The sequence below is a fragment of the Neurospora crassa genome, linkage group VII, assembly GCF_000182925.2.
Source record: "Neurospora crassa OR74A linkage group VII, whole genome shotgun sequence".
Classification (NCBI taxonomy): Eukaryota; Fungi; Ascomycota; class Sordariomycetes; order Sordariales; family Sordariaceae; genus Neurospora; species Neurospora crassa.
In genome coordinates this window covers 1,919,431-1,934,146 of record NC_026507.1, presented here as the reverse complement: position 1 = coordinate 1,934,146, position 14,716 = coordinate 1,919,431, and the positions used below count along the sequence as shown (strand labels likewise).

Sequence of the window (14,716 nt, the reverse complement as noted above, 5' to 3'; positions counted from 1 at the left end):
CTTAGTATGGTATGCTACAAGTACAGGTCCTCATCCAGCCTGATCGCCTCGGCCTCAGCGAGTATGTCTTCAGATCTTAGCCAACGATCGGCGTACTTGCTTCTCAGTATGTGCTTGGCAACTCCAGTAGAGAGCGTAACACAGGTCATATTATTGAGGTACGGGGAATCGTTGTATGTAAGGGGTGTTGAAGGCGCTAGTGAAAGCGGACTAGGTAAACACTGCTGATGATAACGTTTACCTTTCCGTAAGCCTCGAGAGTTTGAGAAAAATGGAGGCTAAGTTTCGTTCGTACCGACCATCCGCGTTTCTCCAAGCATGTAACGGTACGGTATCAAGGGAAGTGACACTCACCTGTTTCAGCATATCCTCACAGCCATTGAACCCAGCAACATTACACTTGATAGAGAACACATCACTAGCTTTTAGATTAAAGCATCTCTCCTTGAGTATACCTAGTCGTTGGTGGCGTGTTGTTGTAAGTCAGGACCAGTAAGGGATCGGTGACGGCGAAGGACTCAGCGAGAGTCGGACCTATAATATAACACCAGCAGAGCCTTCCATGGTTGTGGTATTACCACGCAGCTCGGAAATTCCCCTTGCAATACATAACAAACATCTCAGCGTGATGATCGTCACCATGTTCAGGAAAGTACCTCTGAATTTATCGTAGTAAACAAAAGAAAGAATAGGTAGATGATGTAGTGCGAGTGGGTGGCGAAGTGGGGATTAGTATTTAGGCGAAATAATTCACACATTGCTTTAAGATGAATTGTCAAGTTTCATCTAGTATCCAGAACCTTGGGTTTTGTTCTTCTTGGGAATGGATCGTGCATTGACTGCAGTCAACCGATCGCAGAGCCAACACCGACAGGAAGTTAGGCGTCTGATGAAAAGTCAAACCCCGAAAATACAAACGCCGGCAAAACTATACCGGGGGAAAGGGTTAATATTGTGTCTATATACATCCGAGCACGAAATCTGGTTGTTGAATTCACGTTCGTTGTATTTACCGCGAGAATTACCCACGACGAACTTTGTGCCTCAAGTATAAATGCCAAGCACAAATGGATTGCTTATAGCTTTGAGGTATTGCACGCTTAACCAATCAAATCATAGCGCCAGTGGTTTAGTGGTAAAATCCATCGTTGCCATCGATGGGCCCCGCGTTCGATTCGCGGCTGGCGCAGATTTCAATTTCTTTTTTCTTTTCTTTTCTTTCCCACACGCAGACTGTTTCATGCACCTTTTTGCTCCTTTGTTTGGTTAATGATGCAGTCAAAATCAGACTTTCTCTCTCCTTACGGCTAATTCTATTGAGGATATCTCCTTTATTTGATTAAATACTCGCTCAAACCCTGTATCTGTAGGTACAGCGCAACACTGCTAGACACATTACGACTATTGAACAGAGAGTAACCACTCTACTTTTCAGGTCCAATCATGCAACGATAACGAAACAGTCAAGCTCAAGAACACGTTCGATATCATTCATCGCTTTATTTCATAAGCGTACTCCAAGCCCTCCAGCAGTGGTATCTATCCATGCAGTGTCCATCATACCCCAATACCATATCCCATATCATAACACGCCACGCCATGCTATGCTGTGACTCTTTCCTACTTTGTATCAAAAGCAAATAATTGCAGGCCAGCTTAACCCAGCTCAACCTACTTTTCACAACACGGCCAATGAAAGATTTGCTCTCTTCACTCTCATTCGTATATTTAAAGAGCTCCTTCCCTCGCACAGAACCCATGCAATCGCCTCAAAACTCAATAAACATACACTTCCTGATCAAGACTCTTGCAAACCCATGCTGAAACATGGAAACAAACACAGCCCGCTCGCTCATTCAATTCATGAAGCACTCCTGCCCCTCCTCTTGGGCGCCGGCGTCCCATTAACACTCATCCCCAGCCCCGCAGCAACCCTGCTCGCCCGTCTAGCAGCAGCAGTGACAACTGTCTTGCTGGTTGCGGCAGGTTCAGCCCTGGTCTTGATGACTTTGTGAGGGGTGGAGATTGCCGACGTTGTCGATGTCGCCGGGGATAGCCTCGGCCTGCCAGGACCACGATGGAGGGCAGGGGGAGGCGGAGGTGGGGCGGCGGGAACCGAAGTCTTCGGCTTCGTGGTGGCCGTCACCTTGATAGGCGTCGGGACAAGTGATTTGCCGGAGCGGGTGGCGCGCTTGGGTGGGGCAGTGACCTTGGACAACGAGGTTGTGGGTTTTGGTGCCGGTGCCGGTTGTACTTTGGTTGTCGGGGTAGGGGCGGGAGCGGGGATGGGCGGAGCGCCAGCAGTCCGCCTAGTTGATGGTGTCGTCGCCGTCGGAGTCGCCACCTTCCTAGGCTTGGGGATGGAGGGTTTAGAGGTGGCCTCCGAAGCCGAATCGGACCGGCTCTTAACCTGGCTCTTTGATTTGAGCACCCTGGGGGTAGTAACCTTCTTGGAGCTCACTACTGGCTCATCAGCAAGCTCATCGATATCGTCGTCAAGGGCGGCATCTGCCTTGAGGACATCGGCAAGGAGAGAGCTGGAGAGAGCCCGAGTTTTGGAGTTAACAGGCGGTGATGCTTCATCATCCTGGAACCTAGCCAGAGTTTCCGCCCACCGAACCTCCTTGTTCTTCTTTTTCTTCTCAGTCTCTGTCGCTTTGTCGTTGTCAGCGGAACTAGAGCTATACACGTATTCTTTCCCTTGCTTCTTCATCTTTTCCATCTTCTTGAGCACGATCTGTGGGAACATAGCGCTGCCCTTGTTTTTCCGAGTATTGTATCTCGTGACGGTAGCCAGATCCTTCTGGTCGCTACGCGCTCTAACCGTATCCATCATCTCCATCCCGGGCATGCGCACTGGAATGGTGGATTTAGCGATCGAGTTGGCGGATGGCGCCGATTTGAGGTTGATAAGGGTCTTGCGTTGGCGCGAAGACCGGCGAGGAGCACCTTCCGAATCGTCACCCTCAGCAGGAGGTGGGGAGCTCTCAACCAACGCCTTCCGACGCTTCACCGTCCGGGTGACAGGACTCTCTCCGGCCGTCTTGGGGCACTCCTCCTCGCTGGGTTCATTGCCCAGCTCGTCAAGCTTACGCTTTTTAGCTGGACTAGGGCTGTTAGGGCTCTTCTCGCTAAGGGGCGTCCTCTTGGGAGGAGTTTCAGAGTCCTCAGTAGGGGAGCCAGAATTGCCCTTGGGTGGGCTTCTATTTTCGAGTTCAGCTGCAGCGGCTGCTTTGGCACTCTTGTCGGCGGCGACTTTGCTGATGAACTTCCGGATCATATCCGTCTCGGATTCTTCCTGCAGAGATCGCAAAGATAGAGTATCGTTTTCGACACGGAGGGGCTGCTCAGCGATCAAAGACACGTCGTCCTCATCGCTTGTCATCGAGTCCTCCGCCTCAACTTGTTCCACAACCTCGATTTCGTCTCCGCTGTTTGCGTCGTCGGAGCCGTCAGGAGACGATGTCGAGCCTTCCGAAGAATCTTCCGGGGTATTGCTAACATCTTCTGACTCAGTAGCCTCAGCTTCACTGGGGTCGCTCTCCTCCTCGGGAGTTGTGTCACGGATCTGGGAGGTGATGGAATCCTTAGGCGCATCTGCGCTAGGGGATGATACTTCGTCAATGGTAGGTGGATCGGCAGACATTGAACGGTCAGCAGATTCATCTTGTTCCATGACCGATGATGTGTCGGAGGTCCCATCCTCTTTATCCTCAGCAGACGGGACCGTAAGCTCGTTGGCATCCTTGTCCGCGCGAACAAAGGAGTCGACAAAGGAGGCTGACGAATCAATCTCTCCATTGTCTCTCACACCACCGCTCCGGGGCGACGGATGAGACACAGCTATGACGTCTTCCGTCGCAACAACGTGGTTTTCAGGCAATGTAAGGCCATCCTCGGGGACAGTTTTACCGTTGGGTGAGGATTGCTTCTCGTGACCCAACACCGCTTTGGGACTTGGCAGCCTACCATCCTCATCCTGAACAGCGCGACAGGGGCTGTTGGGCTCAATTGGGCGAGCAACATCATCAATCTCGCCCTTTATCGGACTTTCTTGTGTCGCTGGCTGCTTATTGTGCTCCTCAGTATTCACAAACTCCGCAGATGGGTTAGACCGGATGGAGGATGCATCTTCCGCTGTTTTTTCCGGAGTACTGTTTTCTATGTCAGAAATGGGGGAAGCCGGTGCCTCAGTATCCGAGGTCACGGCTGTGGCTGGACGGGGAGATTCAGCCTCAACAGTAATGGTATCTTGGTCAGCAGCCGACGGTAAAGGTATTATCTGCTGGATGGAGCTCGAAGGGGCGACTGCATTTGCAGAGAGGTGGTTGACGTTGTCATCGGCACTGACTGCAGAACAAGGGACACTGATATCCGTGATTTCGGGCGACGGTTGGCGAGACGTTGGACTAAAGGTCTTTTCCTCAACAGTTTCGTCTTGGGTGGGGCTCTCGTCGTGAGAGAAGATAACAGGCGAGGCGCTCATCCCAAGTGCTCCGAGCGTTGCCCCAGGAACATGTGCCGGGCTACTTGTCATGTTCTGGGGGACTTCATCGGAAACCTTGTCATCATGATCGGCAACGATAGCATGCGAGGCGTCGTCGCCATCACTTCCTGTGATAGTTTCACAGGCCGCCTCAATTCCCGAAAGCGTCTCTTCAGGCCTTTCTTTAGTGGCAACAATTTCCTGCTGGGAGGCAGCAGGAGATGACGCTCCGAAAGTAGATTTCTCAGCGGTTGGTGCGGACGGCGTCTCGATGAGTAGTTCATGCGCCGCAGAGTAGCGCCTATGAGAAGTAGCAGACGGCTGCGCGCCAAAACCGGACTTCTCAGGCGTTGCCCTCCGGAGAGGTGTCGGGCTGGAAGGCGCCTCACTGGGAAGCTCATGTAGTACAGAAGTGCCCTCCTGGTGCATGGCAACGGGAGAGGATGCGCCAACACCAGACGTTCCAAGATTCACCTGACCAAAAGGCATTGGGCTTGAAGGCTTCATTGGCGACGATCTGGTGGGCAGGTTGTGATGTTTGACAGGAGTAAATGTCTCTAGGATAGAATCTTCCTCCTCAAGAATGGTCGATAATCCTTCAGGATGTAAGGGTTCAAAGCCATCATTGAGCTCAGTTTCTGTGTTGGTTGGTTCCTCAATAACGAGCGGTGCGGGGGACTCTTTCCTCTCGGCTTGTTGGTCCGGAGAGATAGGCTCAGGGCTAGGGTCCCTGGATACCTGTGCAAGGGGCAAGTTTGCATCGTCCTCGTTGTTTGTCACGTCCCCAGCGATATCGACGGCTGCTATTGAAGGAGTTGCGGGCGCAGATCCAACCGGCTCAACGGGCATAGAAACACCGTCATCGGCCTTTGAAGGCGACGCAACGGTGGGTTCCTCAACAGGGATTTGCGCACTTCGAGTTGGGGTTGGGGTCTGCACCCACGGTCGGACATCCTTCCTCCGATGACCGAAGATATCCAGGTTCGTCCCAACGTCAACCTCCAATGTCCGCGAAAGCGCATGTGGCGCCGGGTCTTGATCAGCAGTTTGCTCTTGGGCGTCTTCCGTGTTCTCTCGCGCATCTTGGTCTTCGGAGCCAATGCAAGATGGATCCACCGATTTTCGGCGACTGGTCATGGTGGCATCCGCAACAGCTTGTACAGCCAAGCTGAAGCTGTGGCGTCGTTCTGGGGCATCGCGCTCAAACTCCTTGAGAAGCCTAGTAATGAAGCTGGGGCGATGTTCGCTTCTCCTTGCCGAAAGCAGCGAAATGCGTCTCCTGTTCTCATGTTCTGGAACTGACGGGGTCTCCGGGATAGGCTGGTCGAAGAGTAAAGGCGACAGGTGAAGAAGATGCGCAGGTGTGACTTCGCTGTCCGATTCGGAAACGCTTGCTGGTCGGATGGGCGTAGACTTGAGAGGGGTGGATTTGAGAGGGGTTTGTGCCGACAGGCTGGACCTCGACGGTTTGAGGATAACTTTTGTAGGAGTAGCACTGACCCTAAACTTTCGTAGTGGCGACTCGGCGACCTTTCTGGGCGACGATAACTTTGTGGGTGACCGCTTGACTGGCGATAGGATGCGGGACTGTGGCGGTTTGATAGGTGAAAAGTCCATCTTGCTGGGCGATTCCTCCGATGGGATGAGTGACAGGCGGCTGCTAGCACGACGTGTCGACCGTCTCATCAATTGCTTGCCCTGGATCTGATGTGCTGGTTCGACCGTCTCGGGTTCGGCTGGCACGTTGAGCTCCATGTACGGCTGCATTTCCGCCAGCATGCGTGTAGGGTTCGTCGGTCGCTGGAGGGGCCAGCGCGAATTGTGTCGCTTTCGCGGGACGTAGTTGAGGCGGTCATCGGGATAGGTAGCGCGTCGGGCTAGGATCTTTGCAACGAGGAGAGGATCGGGTGCTTCCCTGGCCAGATAGCTTGCTGCTGCCGAAAGGTAGGCTCTTGCCTCGGCCAGGTCAGGAGTTCCGTTGTGGACGGCATAGTATCTCTCGTCGACATTGTAGTTGGCAAAGGTCGGTACGTATCGTTCGCTGCGCGCGCGTTTTCGCTGTCCTCGGCCTCGACTGTCGAGCTCTACGAAGGCGGGGTCGACGGGTGGAGGAACAAGCAGACCACCAACGCGCTTCCAGATCTGGCGCGGGCCGCAGCGGCGGAGAGCAATAACGGGAACGCGCTCCCATGCTTTGGGAGAGGCGATATGCGGAGGTGCTAGAAAGTCGGCTGCGAGAAATGGTCGCCTGCAATAAGACACGGATGCGCGGTAAGTCATCATCTCCATGCGACAAGGTGAATTAAGTGTCGTAGGCGAGCGACAGGACAGAAGAGGCAGACATACTCTTTGGAAAATGTGAAGATGGGAGTCTCGTGGAGAATGGCAGCGTTCAAGGCGCCGCCCGTAAAGTCCACCATTGTCGCAATTGGTGTCCCCGTCATGCAGCGACGTCTTTGTGTGTTAGGTACTTATGTGATGGTGTATAGTGTGTAGTTTATTGTGTTTAGCTAGGTATGCAGGATAACCGTGGTTCGTTGTCGCGTTGCTTGGATAGGAGACGGCAGTGGCAGCGATGAGTCCCGATGTAAACAAAGGTCGCTTTGGAAGAGAGAAAAAAAAAAAATCAAAAAGTAAAAAGAAAAAAAAAAAGAAAACAGATAAACTGTGTTGCGGAAACAGCAAGCAAATACGCGCCGAAAGTTATGCTTTGCCAACAATGCAATGGGTATCCGTCATGAGTCGTCGTGAGTACCGAAAAGGACGTGGGAAGGAAGAAGGTGTCGCATGTGTTTTTCGGGGGGGGAACCTTCAAAAAGCAACAAATCGCGAAGACACGGGAAGGTGTGACTTGTTGAGTGACAAACCCTCCAAAGTCTGTTTCTGTTTACATGCCGAGCAATCCGCCAATCATCTTGCACCAAATCTGGAGCTACTATCGCTATGCCAAGAAGCCACGCTCCACCTGCTTTCTACCCCACGCGGGCCCAAATTTGAGGTAGGTACATGCACCAAGTACCTCGACTGCGTTGCCTGCCTGCCTGATGTCGCTCTGTCACTGCACCCGCCTTATCTTCACGTGATCCCCAAATCTTTCATTCCACAGCGGGGACCCTGCGCAGCGAACGGAAAGCCGGCCGGCGCACACGGCACCCATCTGATCGCAGTGAGAGTAGAGCTCCAGACAGGTCCGGAACACGGAAGTGGAAATCCCCCCGGTTTTATTCGAGCACCGTAACGGACACCTCCGACCGTGACCCCGATTGTCCCCCGGCCCCCCCTTCCCCCTCCTCCCGTCTTCTCCGATCTTCTCCGACAGAAACCGACAACACAACGCTGTCAAAATGCCCAACAAGCCCATCCGTCTGCCGCCGCTGAAGCAGCTGCGCGTTCGCCAGGCCAACAAGGCCGAGGAGAACCCTTGCATCGCCGTCATGTCCTCGGTTCTCGGTACGCATTGAGCCTTCTCTCCTTCCTTCCTTTCTTCCTTTCTTCCGTAACACTCCTAGTCCGCCAATCAAGCAAAGCGAAGCGCAAAAGAGGAAAAGAAAGCCAACTAATTGCGCCTTGAAAAAAAAAACAGCTTGCTGGGCTTCCGCCGGTTACAACTCGGCCGGTTGCGCCACGGTCGAGAACGCCCTGCGCGCGTGCATGGACGCGCCCAAGCCTGCGCCCAAGCCCAACAACACCATCAACTACCACTTGTCTCGCTTCCAGGAGAGACTCACTCAGGGCAAGTCCAAGAAATAAGCGACGACGGGCGTGTACGACTCTGTGCTGTGTCCCGACGACGACAACGATGACGACAACGACGACGAGGACGAGGACAAGGACGATAGGAAAGACGAGAGAAGAAAAAAAGACAAACGACACACTCAACCTTATACATAATTTGGGGATCCATTCAAGACCGATCATAATTCCCACGCCCCTTCCCCTCCCCCTCCCTCCTCTCAAAGAACTACTACAACCATGTTGATATCCCTGCGACGCCAACGCCATTGGATGGAGGAGGCGGGAGGAGTTGGGAGGATGTTAGAAGAAGAGTTGTCGTGGGAAAAGTTACTGCGTGGGAAACAATTGAAAGAGGATTAAGTGGTTTCGAAACAAAAATTACGAGGCAAGACCAGTTCGCGCCCTGGTGTGATACCCCCCCAAAATGGAAGGAAAGCAAGAGATAGAGATGGGAGAGGAGGAGGAGAGCGGAAGCATATGCACACCAAGACATGAGCTGGCATGGCCTACGTACGATGTGCTGCTGGCGTCTTTCACAAGTCAGTTCGGATATCTGGATGGCCAGCCGTTGAGGGTTGCTTGCTTGCTGCTGTACAATATTGTGGCAATATTCAAAGGAAAAAAAGCATTTGGGAGAACTAAGTGAGGCTTATGCTTATCCGGGCGTTTTAGTATATATTTGAATTTTTTCTTTTTTTTTTCCTTAGAGGCATTGTAACAATACAACTTACATACATCATATACTATAAGTTCATAAATTGCCGCCATGGTAGTTCACAAAAATGATTATCACACTGCGTTTATCCCTCCTTGGCGGGAACATCACGGACCGATGAGTCCATTTGAAACGGTAAAAAGGATCCTGATCATCAAATTTGCCTCCAGTACCCAGCCAAAGCATCATACTTGACTAAAAGGGGCTGTTTAGAAATTCAACAATGGGGATGATTCTTTGAATGCAATGTTCCGACAAGGGTGGCTTCGAGAGAAGATCGTGGCCAATGTCTTTCGATCAAGAGGTTTTTGTCTGGAACGGCAATAGTGTACACCAGTGAACTAGGATATTTGGATCTGTTTGCAGACAAAATCCACTCTTTAGTGGTTGATTTATTGAACAAACTACTGGATCATCCCACGAATCATGTTCACGAACGTACACGTTAATGTTCAAGCAGTTGCTTACTCTTCACATTAACCGTTATAAAGCACCTAACCTAAGTTTACTCTCTCCTCTGCTCTGCTCTAGACTCTATAAAAGACTGGAATAACTAACAGACAAACAAACAACAAAAATGCGCAATTGGGTATTCATATCTGACTATAAAGATCAACCAAAAAAAAAAAAAAGAAAAAAAAAAGACAACAACTTCACTGACCGTCAACCCCTTCCTCCTCCCTTCTTTTCCTTCTTCCTCCATTCCGTCCATCTATTTTCACTCTCGGCCCGCTCGCGTCCTCCTTCTTGCTCCATGCTTCCCCCTCTTGACCATGGGAAACCACCAAAATTACCGGACCCGTCCCGCTTGCGTCCAAGCAACCACTGTTTGGACAGCCGCCTTGACTTCTCTTTGATTTCCAGCAGAGAACTCACTCCAACTCTCATTCATCCGTGTGTTGTTCCCGTTGAAACCAAACCGAACAGAGACAAGACGGAAGCAAGGAAACCGTTGCTCATCTCATCCCCTGGCATCCATCACATTCTAACCCGTCCTGACAAACCCGACTCGACAAAGACCGATACTCAAAGACCGACAAGGTATAAGACAGCAAATAGTCCTTCACTACGCAGAAATGATGAGAAAACAATGATGGGGAAACAAGACAAATGAAAGAGGGAAGGGAGCTTGACCCGTGATGATGATGATGATGATGATGATGATGATGATGATGACAAAGGAAAATCCAAGAAAATGCCCGTGTCTATAGCCGACACCGATAAAAAAAATGATTCTTGGTGTGCGCGTGCGTGTGTACTCTTTAGAGAGAGAGAGAGAGTGAGTGAGTGAGATAAGAGATGACAACTAAAGGAAATGGTGTGTGTGTATAGATGTCTGTGATGAGTCGTTTCTTAGAAGAAGAACCGTACGATGATGATGATGGTGATTATGCGGGTCCGCCTTTGTCTGTATGTTTGGAGAATCCATGCATGCCAATCCTTGTTGCCGAGTTTCTGTCCCAAGACAAGATGATAAGTGAAAGATGGTACCCAAAAACCGAGAAGAGAAATGAGTTGTTTGTCGAATTGAGTTGCCGAACAGATGAGGGACAGTGATAAAAGTGACAGAATGTGACGGACGTGAGAGGGATGAAAGACAGGTTGTTGCTGCTGCCTTTTTTTTTTACAATATGGTGCTGTCCAAGTTTATTCCAAAAAAAAAAAAAAAGAAATGAGAAGACCGACGCAAGCGGGTGTGTTCGGAATTTTCTGTGAGCACACAATGCCACTTTGATGCCCTGCTCACTCCAACAGTTCCCCTTCGCAGTACAGGTCAATTTCCCCGGCGCTATCTGGGTTGCGAAGCCCCTCACGCCAATCCGAAATGGCGATTTGAATATCATCGTCGCTCTCGATCATGACGAAGTCGCCATCCTCATCCCGGTACCGTAACCTCAAATTACCCCCGCCGATACTGCTACTGGTAAACCGCGAAAGTTTATTGTCGATGCGGTCAATCAGTTTCTCGTAAGTAATGTCGTAGAGCACAACCAATGTGATGTAGTTACCGGTATCGCAGTGAACCTTGACCTTCAGTTGCGTGGGGAGCATGTCGTCATCTGTGGGTGAGAGCGGGTTCTGTCCGGACATGATCGGTGCGGTACCGAGCGATGGGGTGATGTTTCGCGTTCCCTCAGTCGGGGCAAGAGGCGCCATGCCCGGTGGGGGCGGGCCAGATGGCGGAGGGAAGCCGGTGACACTGCCTGGTGTTCCCTGGCGGATAGGCTGTGGAGGGAACTGATTCAATTGGCCTCCATAGTTCTTCCGCTCTCTGCCAGGGGAACCTGTCTGGGTCCGTAGAGGAAGGTCGTTTGCTGGACTGCCGGTATTGCTCCTGGGAATGTTGGAATCATGGCGGGCATGGGTTAGATGGGCGGGAATGCCTGGCACCGCAGGTACCCCTGTCTGGTTGATGCGCGCAGCGGCCTGGCCAGCAATGTCCGGTGTACTATAACTCCGACTGCGTGCCTGCTGAAACTGGCTGTTATCCCCCCGGGGCATAACGGGCATCGAGGGTCCTCGTGGGTTCCTCCCGGTTCCTGGAGATGGGCCGTCTCGCGATGGCGCCCTTGGCATGGCAGGGGCCGTGTAGCGGTTGCTATCCTCCTGCCATCCTTGGGGGGTACCGGTCTTGGGGAAAGGATAGCCGGATCCGGCACCGGCGAAGATGCCGCTCGCTGTGCTCGTCCGACTCGAAGCGGGCGACTCGGCTACGGGAGAGAAGTAAGACTCGCCTGCTCGAACAGCGGGTGATGGCTGAAGGCCAACATTGAGAGGCGCAGGTGCCTGTGGAAGAGGGAATCGTGGAGGTGGTGCGCGAGCCATACCTGCTAGACTGTCGCTGGTGGCGGACCGCTGCCGTAGACTTGTGCTCGATCCATTCCGCGGCATTGTGCCTGGCATGGCAACGGTCGGGGCAGCAGCATTATAGATGTCCTCGTCCTCTTCTTCGTCCTTGTAGGGATTCTCCAGTCCGTTGCCTTGCGAGGCGAGCCAGGCAAAGTTTGGCGGAGCTTGATCAGGAGCAACTGGGGCCGCTTGCGTGTTCTGCTTTCGCTGTTCTTCCAGACCGGCGGCCCACTTCTTCATCATCTCTTCGGTCTGGAATTTGATCATGAAATTCTCCACGCCCGGATCGCCCTTCCACCATATTTGTACGGTATACGAACCTGCACAGTCAGCAACTGTTGTGTTCCGCCGAGAATTCCAACTGTGTCGCTTACCAGGCTTGGAAATGGCTACTACATCGGTGACATTGGTCATGAAGATGCGGCCCTTAAGTTGTAGTTTGGCGAACTTGTTCCGCAACTTTGGTACGGATGATCGAGTCTTGTCCTTCTTGTCCTTGGCTTTAGTCGTAGTGAGTTCCTTGCAACAGAGCAAGATATTCTCAAAAAGATAGATCTCATACTGCTGAGGAAGGTTAGCGGTCCATTATCAGCTCGTCTTATACCAGCAAAAGGAGGAACGCATGCGCCAGGGGGGAGATACGTACGTCCTTCTCTTGTTCACTCTTGCCCGTTATAACAGTGTATACTCCGTGTAGGAGCAGACTTCCAAAGTTGTCCACCTTATGGCTCTTCCAGTCGTCTACTCGGTGTATAAGGTCCTGCAAGGCCTCTTCGAGGATGTTCTTATCAACGGCCGAATTGGCTTTCATCAAGACCCGTTCAGCAGCAGCGATGCCGGCAGCTAAATCCTCCTTGGTGTGCTCGTCCTCGCTCTTCTTCAGCAAATCCTTTGAGAACAAGCCAATTAGTATGCGCATTAGTACCATCAAAAGGACGCAGTATCCATACCTTGAGCAAAAGCGGGTACTTGACCAGTCTCTGCATAGGCTTGAGGAGGAAACCATCAAGGGTATTAAAATCACACGCGACCGGATGGCCAGCCTCTTGGATCTTGTCAAACACTTGCGTCGCAACCTGGGCCGCCTTTCTTTGGTTCGCGATAAAGGGTTGGTAAATGCCAAAGTTCTCTTCAGCTGTGACGAACAAGCTTCCCCATTCCTGCCTAGCCTGCGGCATCGAATTTGTTGTTTCTACCCTGATGAGGAACTTTCGTTGATGATCCAAGATGGCGTTGATATTAAGGAATATGTCGTGGATGAATTCGCCAGGGATAACGCTCCTGTGTTCCAGCGTCCTCTTCAGGTCGTGGAGGTTCTCGAGATCCTGTACGTATTTGCGCTCCGTGTCTACCAGTTCTCGAACAATGTAATCGCGATGGGTCATCTTAGAACCCGGCTGCGTGATATCATCTTCGGGGTATGGCAGGGTTTGGAGCAAGAGGCCCCGTTTTTCGGCAAGATCGAGCACATAGTTGATAACAGAAGTCACCTGGTTTTCCGAACATGTGCTCTCGTCAGCATATACTGTTCCATCAAGTGTGCAGGTAAAAAGGGGGCGCCATAAGATTCGCTCACCTTGACAAAGCCGGTGGTATCCTCCCCTGTAAGGTCGGCGACGATAAAGCATTCGGTAACGGGAGGGTCGAGGTCGCTCAAGCAGGCCTTGACGAATTCCATAATGGCGCGTTTGGACCGTCGCGCTTCCGTCTCGTTCGGCCTCTGATCGACGTGTAGCGGTTTCTCGGGTTGGAGCGCATTGTAGATGGTGAGCAGGGGCAGACCGGTGCGAAGGAGCTTCCAGAGGGCCTCGACGGGGCCATCATGGCCATTCTCCTGCTCGCGCTGCAGTTGTTCTAGATAGCCCTCGAAGCCGGGAACCTGGGCGAGGCGTTGTTTGAGCGACAAACATATTTGGTACAGCGATCGCGAGGCGTCGGCTCTCTGGTTGATGATGTTTGTGGTGGCGACAACCTGGCCGTTCACGGGGGTAACGGCGGTGGCGGACGAAGTGAGCGAGCTGAGCGAAGTAGAGGAATTGAAGGCCGTCGAGCCCGAAAGCTGGCTCGCGCGCGCGGCGTTGGACAGGCTCATGTTGTTCAATCTGGCGACGCCGTCGGTCGACGCTTGAAATACAGGGGCGGTGTTCGTTCGTAGAAGAGCAGCATGGGCCATAGTATACTTTAGGTCTCCATTCGCAAATGGTCGGTGGAGACTCGTGCTTTGGTGCCGCGAGGCGCGGGGGGGGGAGGGAAGAGGAGCCGGGAGGGGGGTGGGTGGGTGTGTTGCTCTTTGGAGGCTCGAGGGGGTTTAACGTTCAACGTTCAACGGCTTTCGGGCGCCGGCGGGCTGTAATTGCTGCTGCTACTGCTGCTGCTGCTGCTGCTGCTGCTACTGCGGTGTGTGTGGGAGACACTGATTGACCGTGATGGATGGACGGGACTGACGGGGTCGGGGTTGCCGTGCTGCGAGATGCGTGCTGCTGCTGCTGCTGCTGCTGCGTGCTGTTGTTGTGGTGGTGGTGCTGCAAATGCCGACTGCGCTGGGCGATTGATTGACTGTAGGTGATTTCGTTGCAACTTGCGAGGCCGGGGGTAGCAGCAGAGCCCTCAATCAACGCGAGTGGAGAGCGAAGATTAGGGAGGAGATGGCTGGATGCCGGGTATCGCTCAACGGCGCTTGCTTGGCTGCCTTGCTTGCTACTACCTAGACTAGTCTAGGTAAGTACCGATGGAAAATGGATGTCCGACACGCGTGGAGAGATGAAAGGTTCACTTGTGGCGTTCTTGGTTAAGAGGAACCGGGTCAATTGCTGCGTCTTTGCAGAAGAAGCACAAAGTTAAAAGTTGTCAAAGAATGAACGAGTGGGAGAAGAATAATCCGAAAATGGTCCAGTCCCGTCCTTGTCAATCAATGACTGATCTGATAGTAC

General features: G+C 52.3%; 4 protein-coding genes and 1 non-coding gene across 5 annotated transcripts; 2 read left to right on the top strand and 3 right to left on the bottom strand.

Annotated features, from left to right (window-relative positions):
* Positions 1–14: 14 nt before the first annotated feature.
* Positions 15–642, bottom strand: NCU06064 (hypothetical protein; the record flags this gene model as incomplete). Its single annotated transcript, XM_954734.2, has 3 exons — positions 15–113; positions 355–455; positions 549–642. The coding sequence occupies 3 exons, from the start codon at positions 640–642 to the stop codon at positions 15–17; spliced, it is 294 nt and encodes a 97-aa protein (XP_959827.2).
* Positions 643–1,118: 476 nt separating this feature from the next.
* On the top strand, positions 1,119–1,189 carry NCU15317. The gene has a single exon. It is a non-coding gene; the product is annotated as a tRNA-Gly (tRNA).
* A 279-nt stretch (positions 1,190–1,468) lies between these two features.
* On the bottom strand, positions 1,469–7,123 carry NCU06065 (hypothetical protein). Its single transcript, XM_954735.2, has 2 exons — positions 6,833–7,123; positions 1,469–6,734 (listed from the first exon to the last, which is right to left on the bottom strand). The coding sequence occupies exons 1-2, from the start codon at positions 6,928–6,930 to the stop codon at positions 1,862–1,864; spliced, it is 4,971 nt and encodes a 1,656-aa protein (XP_959828.2). The 5' UTR covers positions 6,931–7,123; the 3' UTR covers positions 1,469–1,861.
* Positions 7,124–7,592: 469 nt separating this feature from the next.
* On the top strand, positions 7,593–8,986 carry NCU06066 (mitochondrial 37S ribosomal protein YmS-T). The gene is made up of 2 exons (XM_954736.3): positions 7,593–7,936; positions 8,070–8,986. Exons 1-2 carry the CDS (start codon positions 7,831–7,833, stop codon positions 8,234–8,236), a joined length of 273 nt encoding a protein of 90 aa, XP_959829.1. The 5' UTR covers positions 7,593–7,830; the 3' UTR covers positions 8,237–8,986.
* A 448-nt stretch (positions 8,987–9,434) lies between these two features.
* cdc24 (cdc24-like) lies at positions 9,435–14,679 on the bottom strand. The gene is made up of 5 exons (XM_954737.3): positions 13,363–14,679; positions 12,737–13,276; positions 12,433–12,675; positions 12,161–12,347; positions 9,435–12,106 (listed from the first exon to the last, which is right to left on the bottom strand). Exons 1-5 carry the CDS (start codon positions 13,957–13,959, stop codon positions 10,680–10,682), a joined length of 2,994 nt encoding a protein of 997 aa, XP_959830.3. The 5' UTR covers positions 13,960–14,679; the 3' UTR covers positions 9,435–10,679.
* Between the last annotated feature and the right edge of the window lie 37 nt (positions 14,680–14,716).

Excerpts from the sequence above, each read along its gene's own strand:
- NCU06066 (XM_954736.3), top strand. The coding sequence starts at position 7,831 with ATGCCCAACAAGCCCATCCGTCTGCCGCCGCTGAAGCAGCTGCGCGTT. Across the intron at positions 7,937-8,069 it reads CGTCATGTCCTCGGTTCTCG|CTTGCTGGGCTTCCGCCGGT; the intron begins GTACGCATTGAG and ends AAAAAAAAACAG.
- NCU06065 (XM_954735.2), bottom strand. The coding sequence starts at position 6,930 with ATGACGGGGACACCAATTGCGACAATGGTGGACTTTACGGGCGGCGCC. Across the intron at positions 6,735-6,832 it reads ATCTTCACATTTTCCAAAGA|GCGACCATTTCTCGCAGCCG; the intron begins GTATGTCTGCCT and ends GTCTTATTGCAG.
- cdc24 (XM_954737.3), bottom strand. The coding sequence starts at position 13,959 with ATGGCCCATGCTGCTCTTCTACGAACGAACACCGCCCCTGTATTTCAA. Across the intron at positions 13,277-13,362 it reads ATACCACCGGCTTTGTCAAG|GTGACTTCTGTTATCAACTA; the intron begins GTGAGCGAATCT and ends TCGGAAAACCAG. Across the intron at positions 12,348-12,432 it reads AGAGTGAACAAGAGAAGGAC|TATGAGATCTATCTTTTTGA; the intron begins GTACGTATCTCC and ends CTTCCTCAGCAG.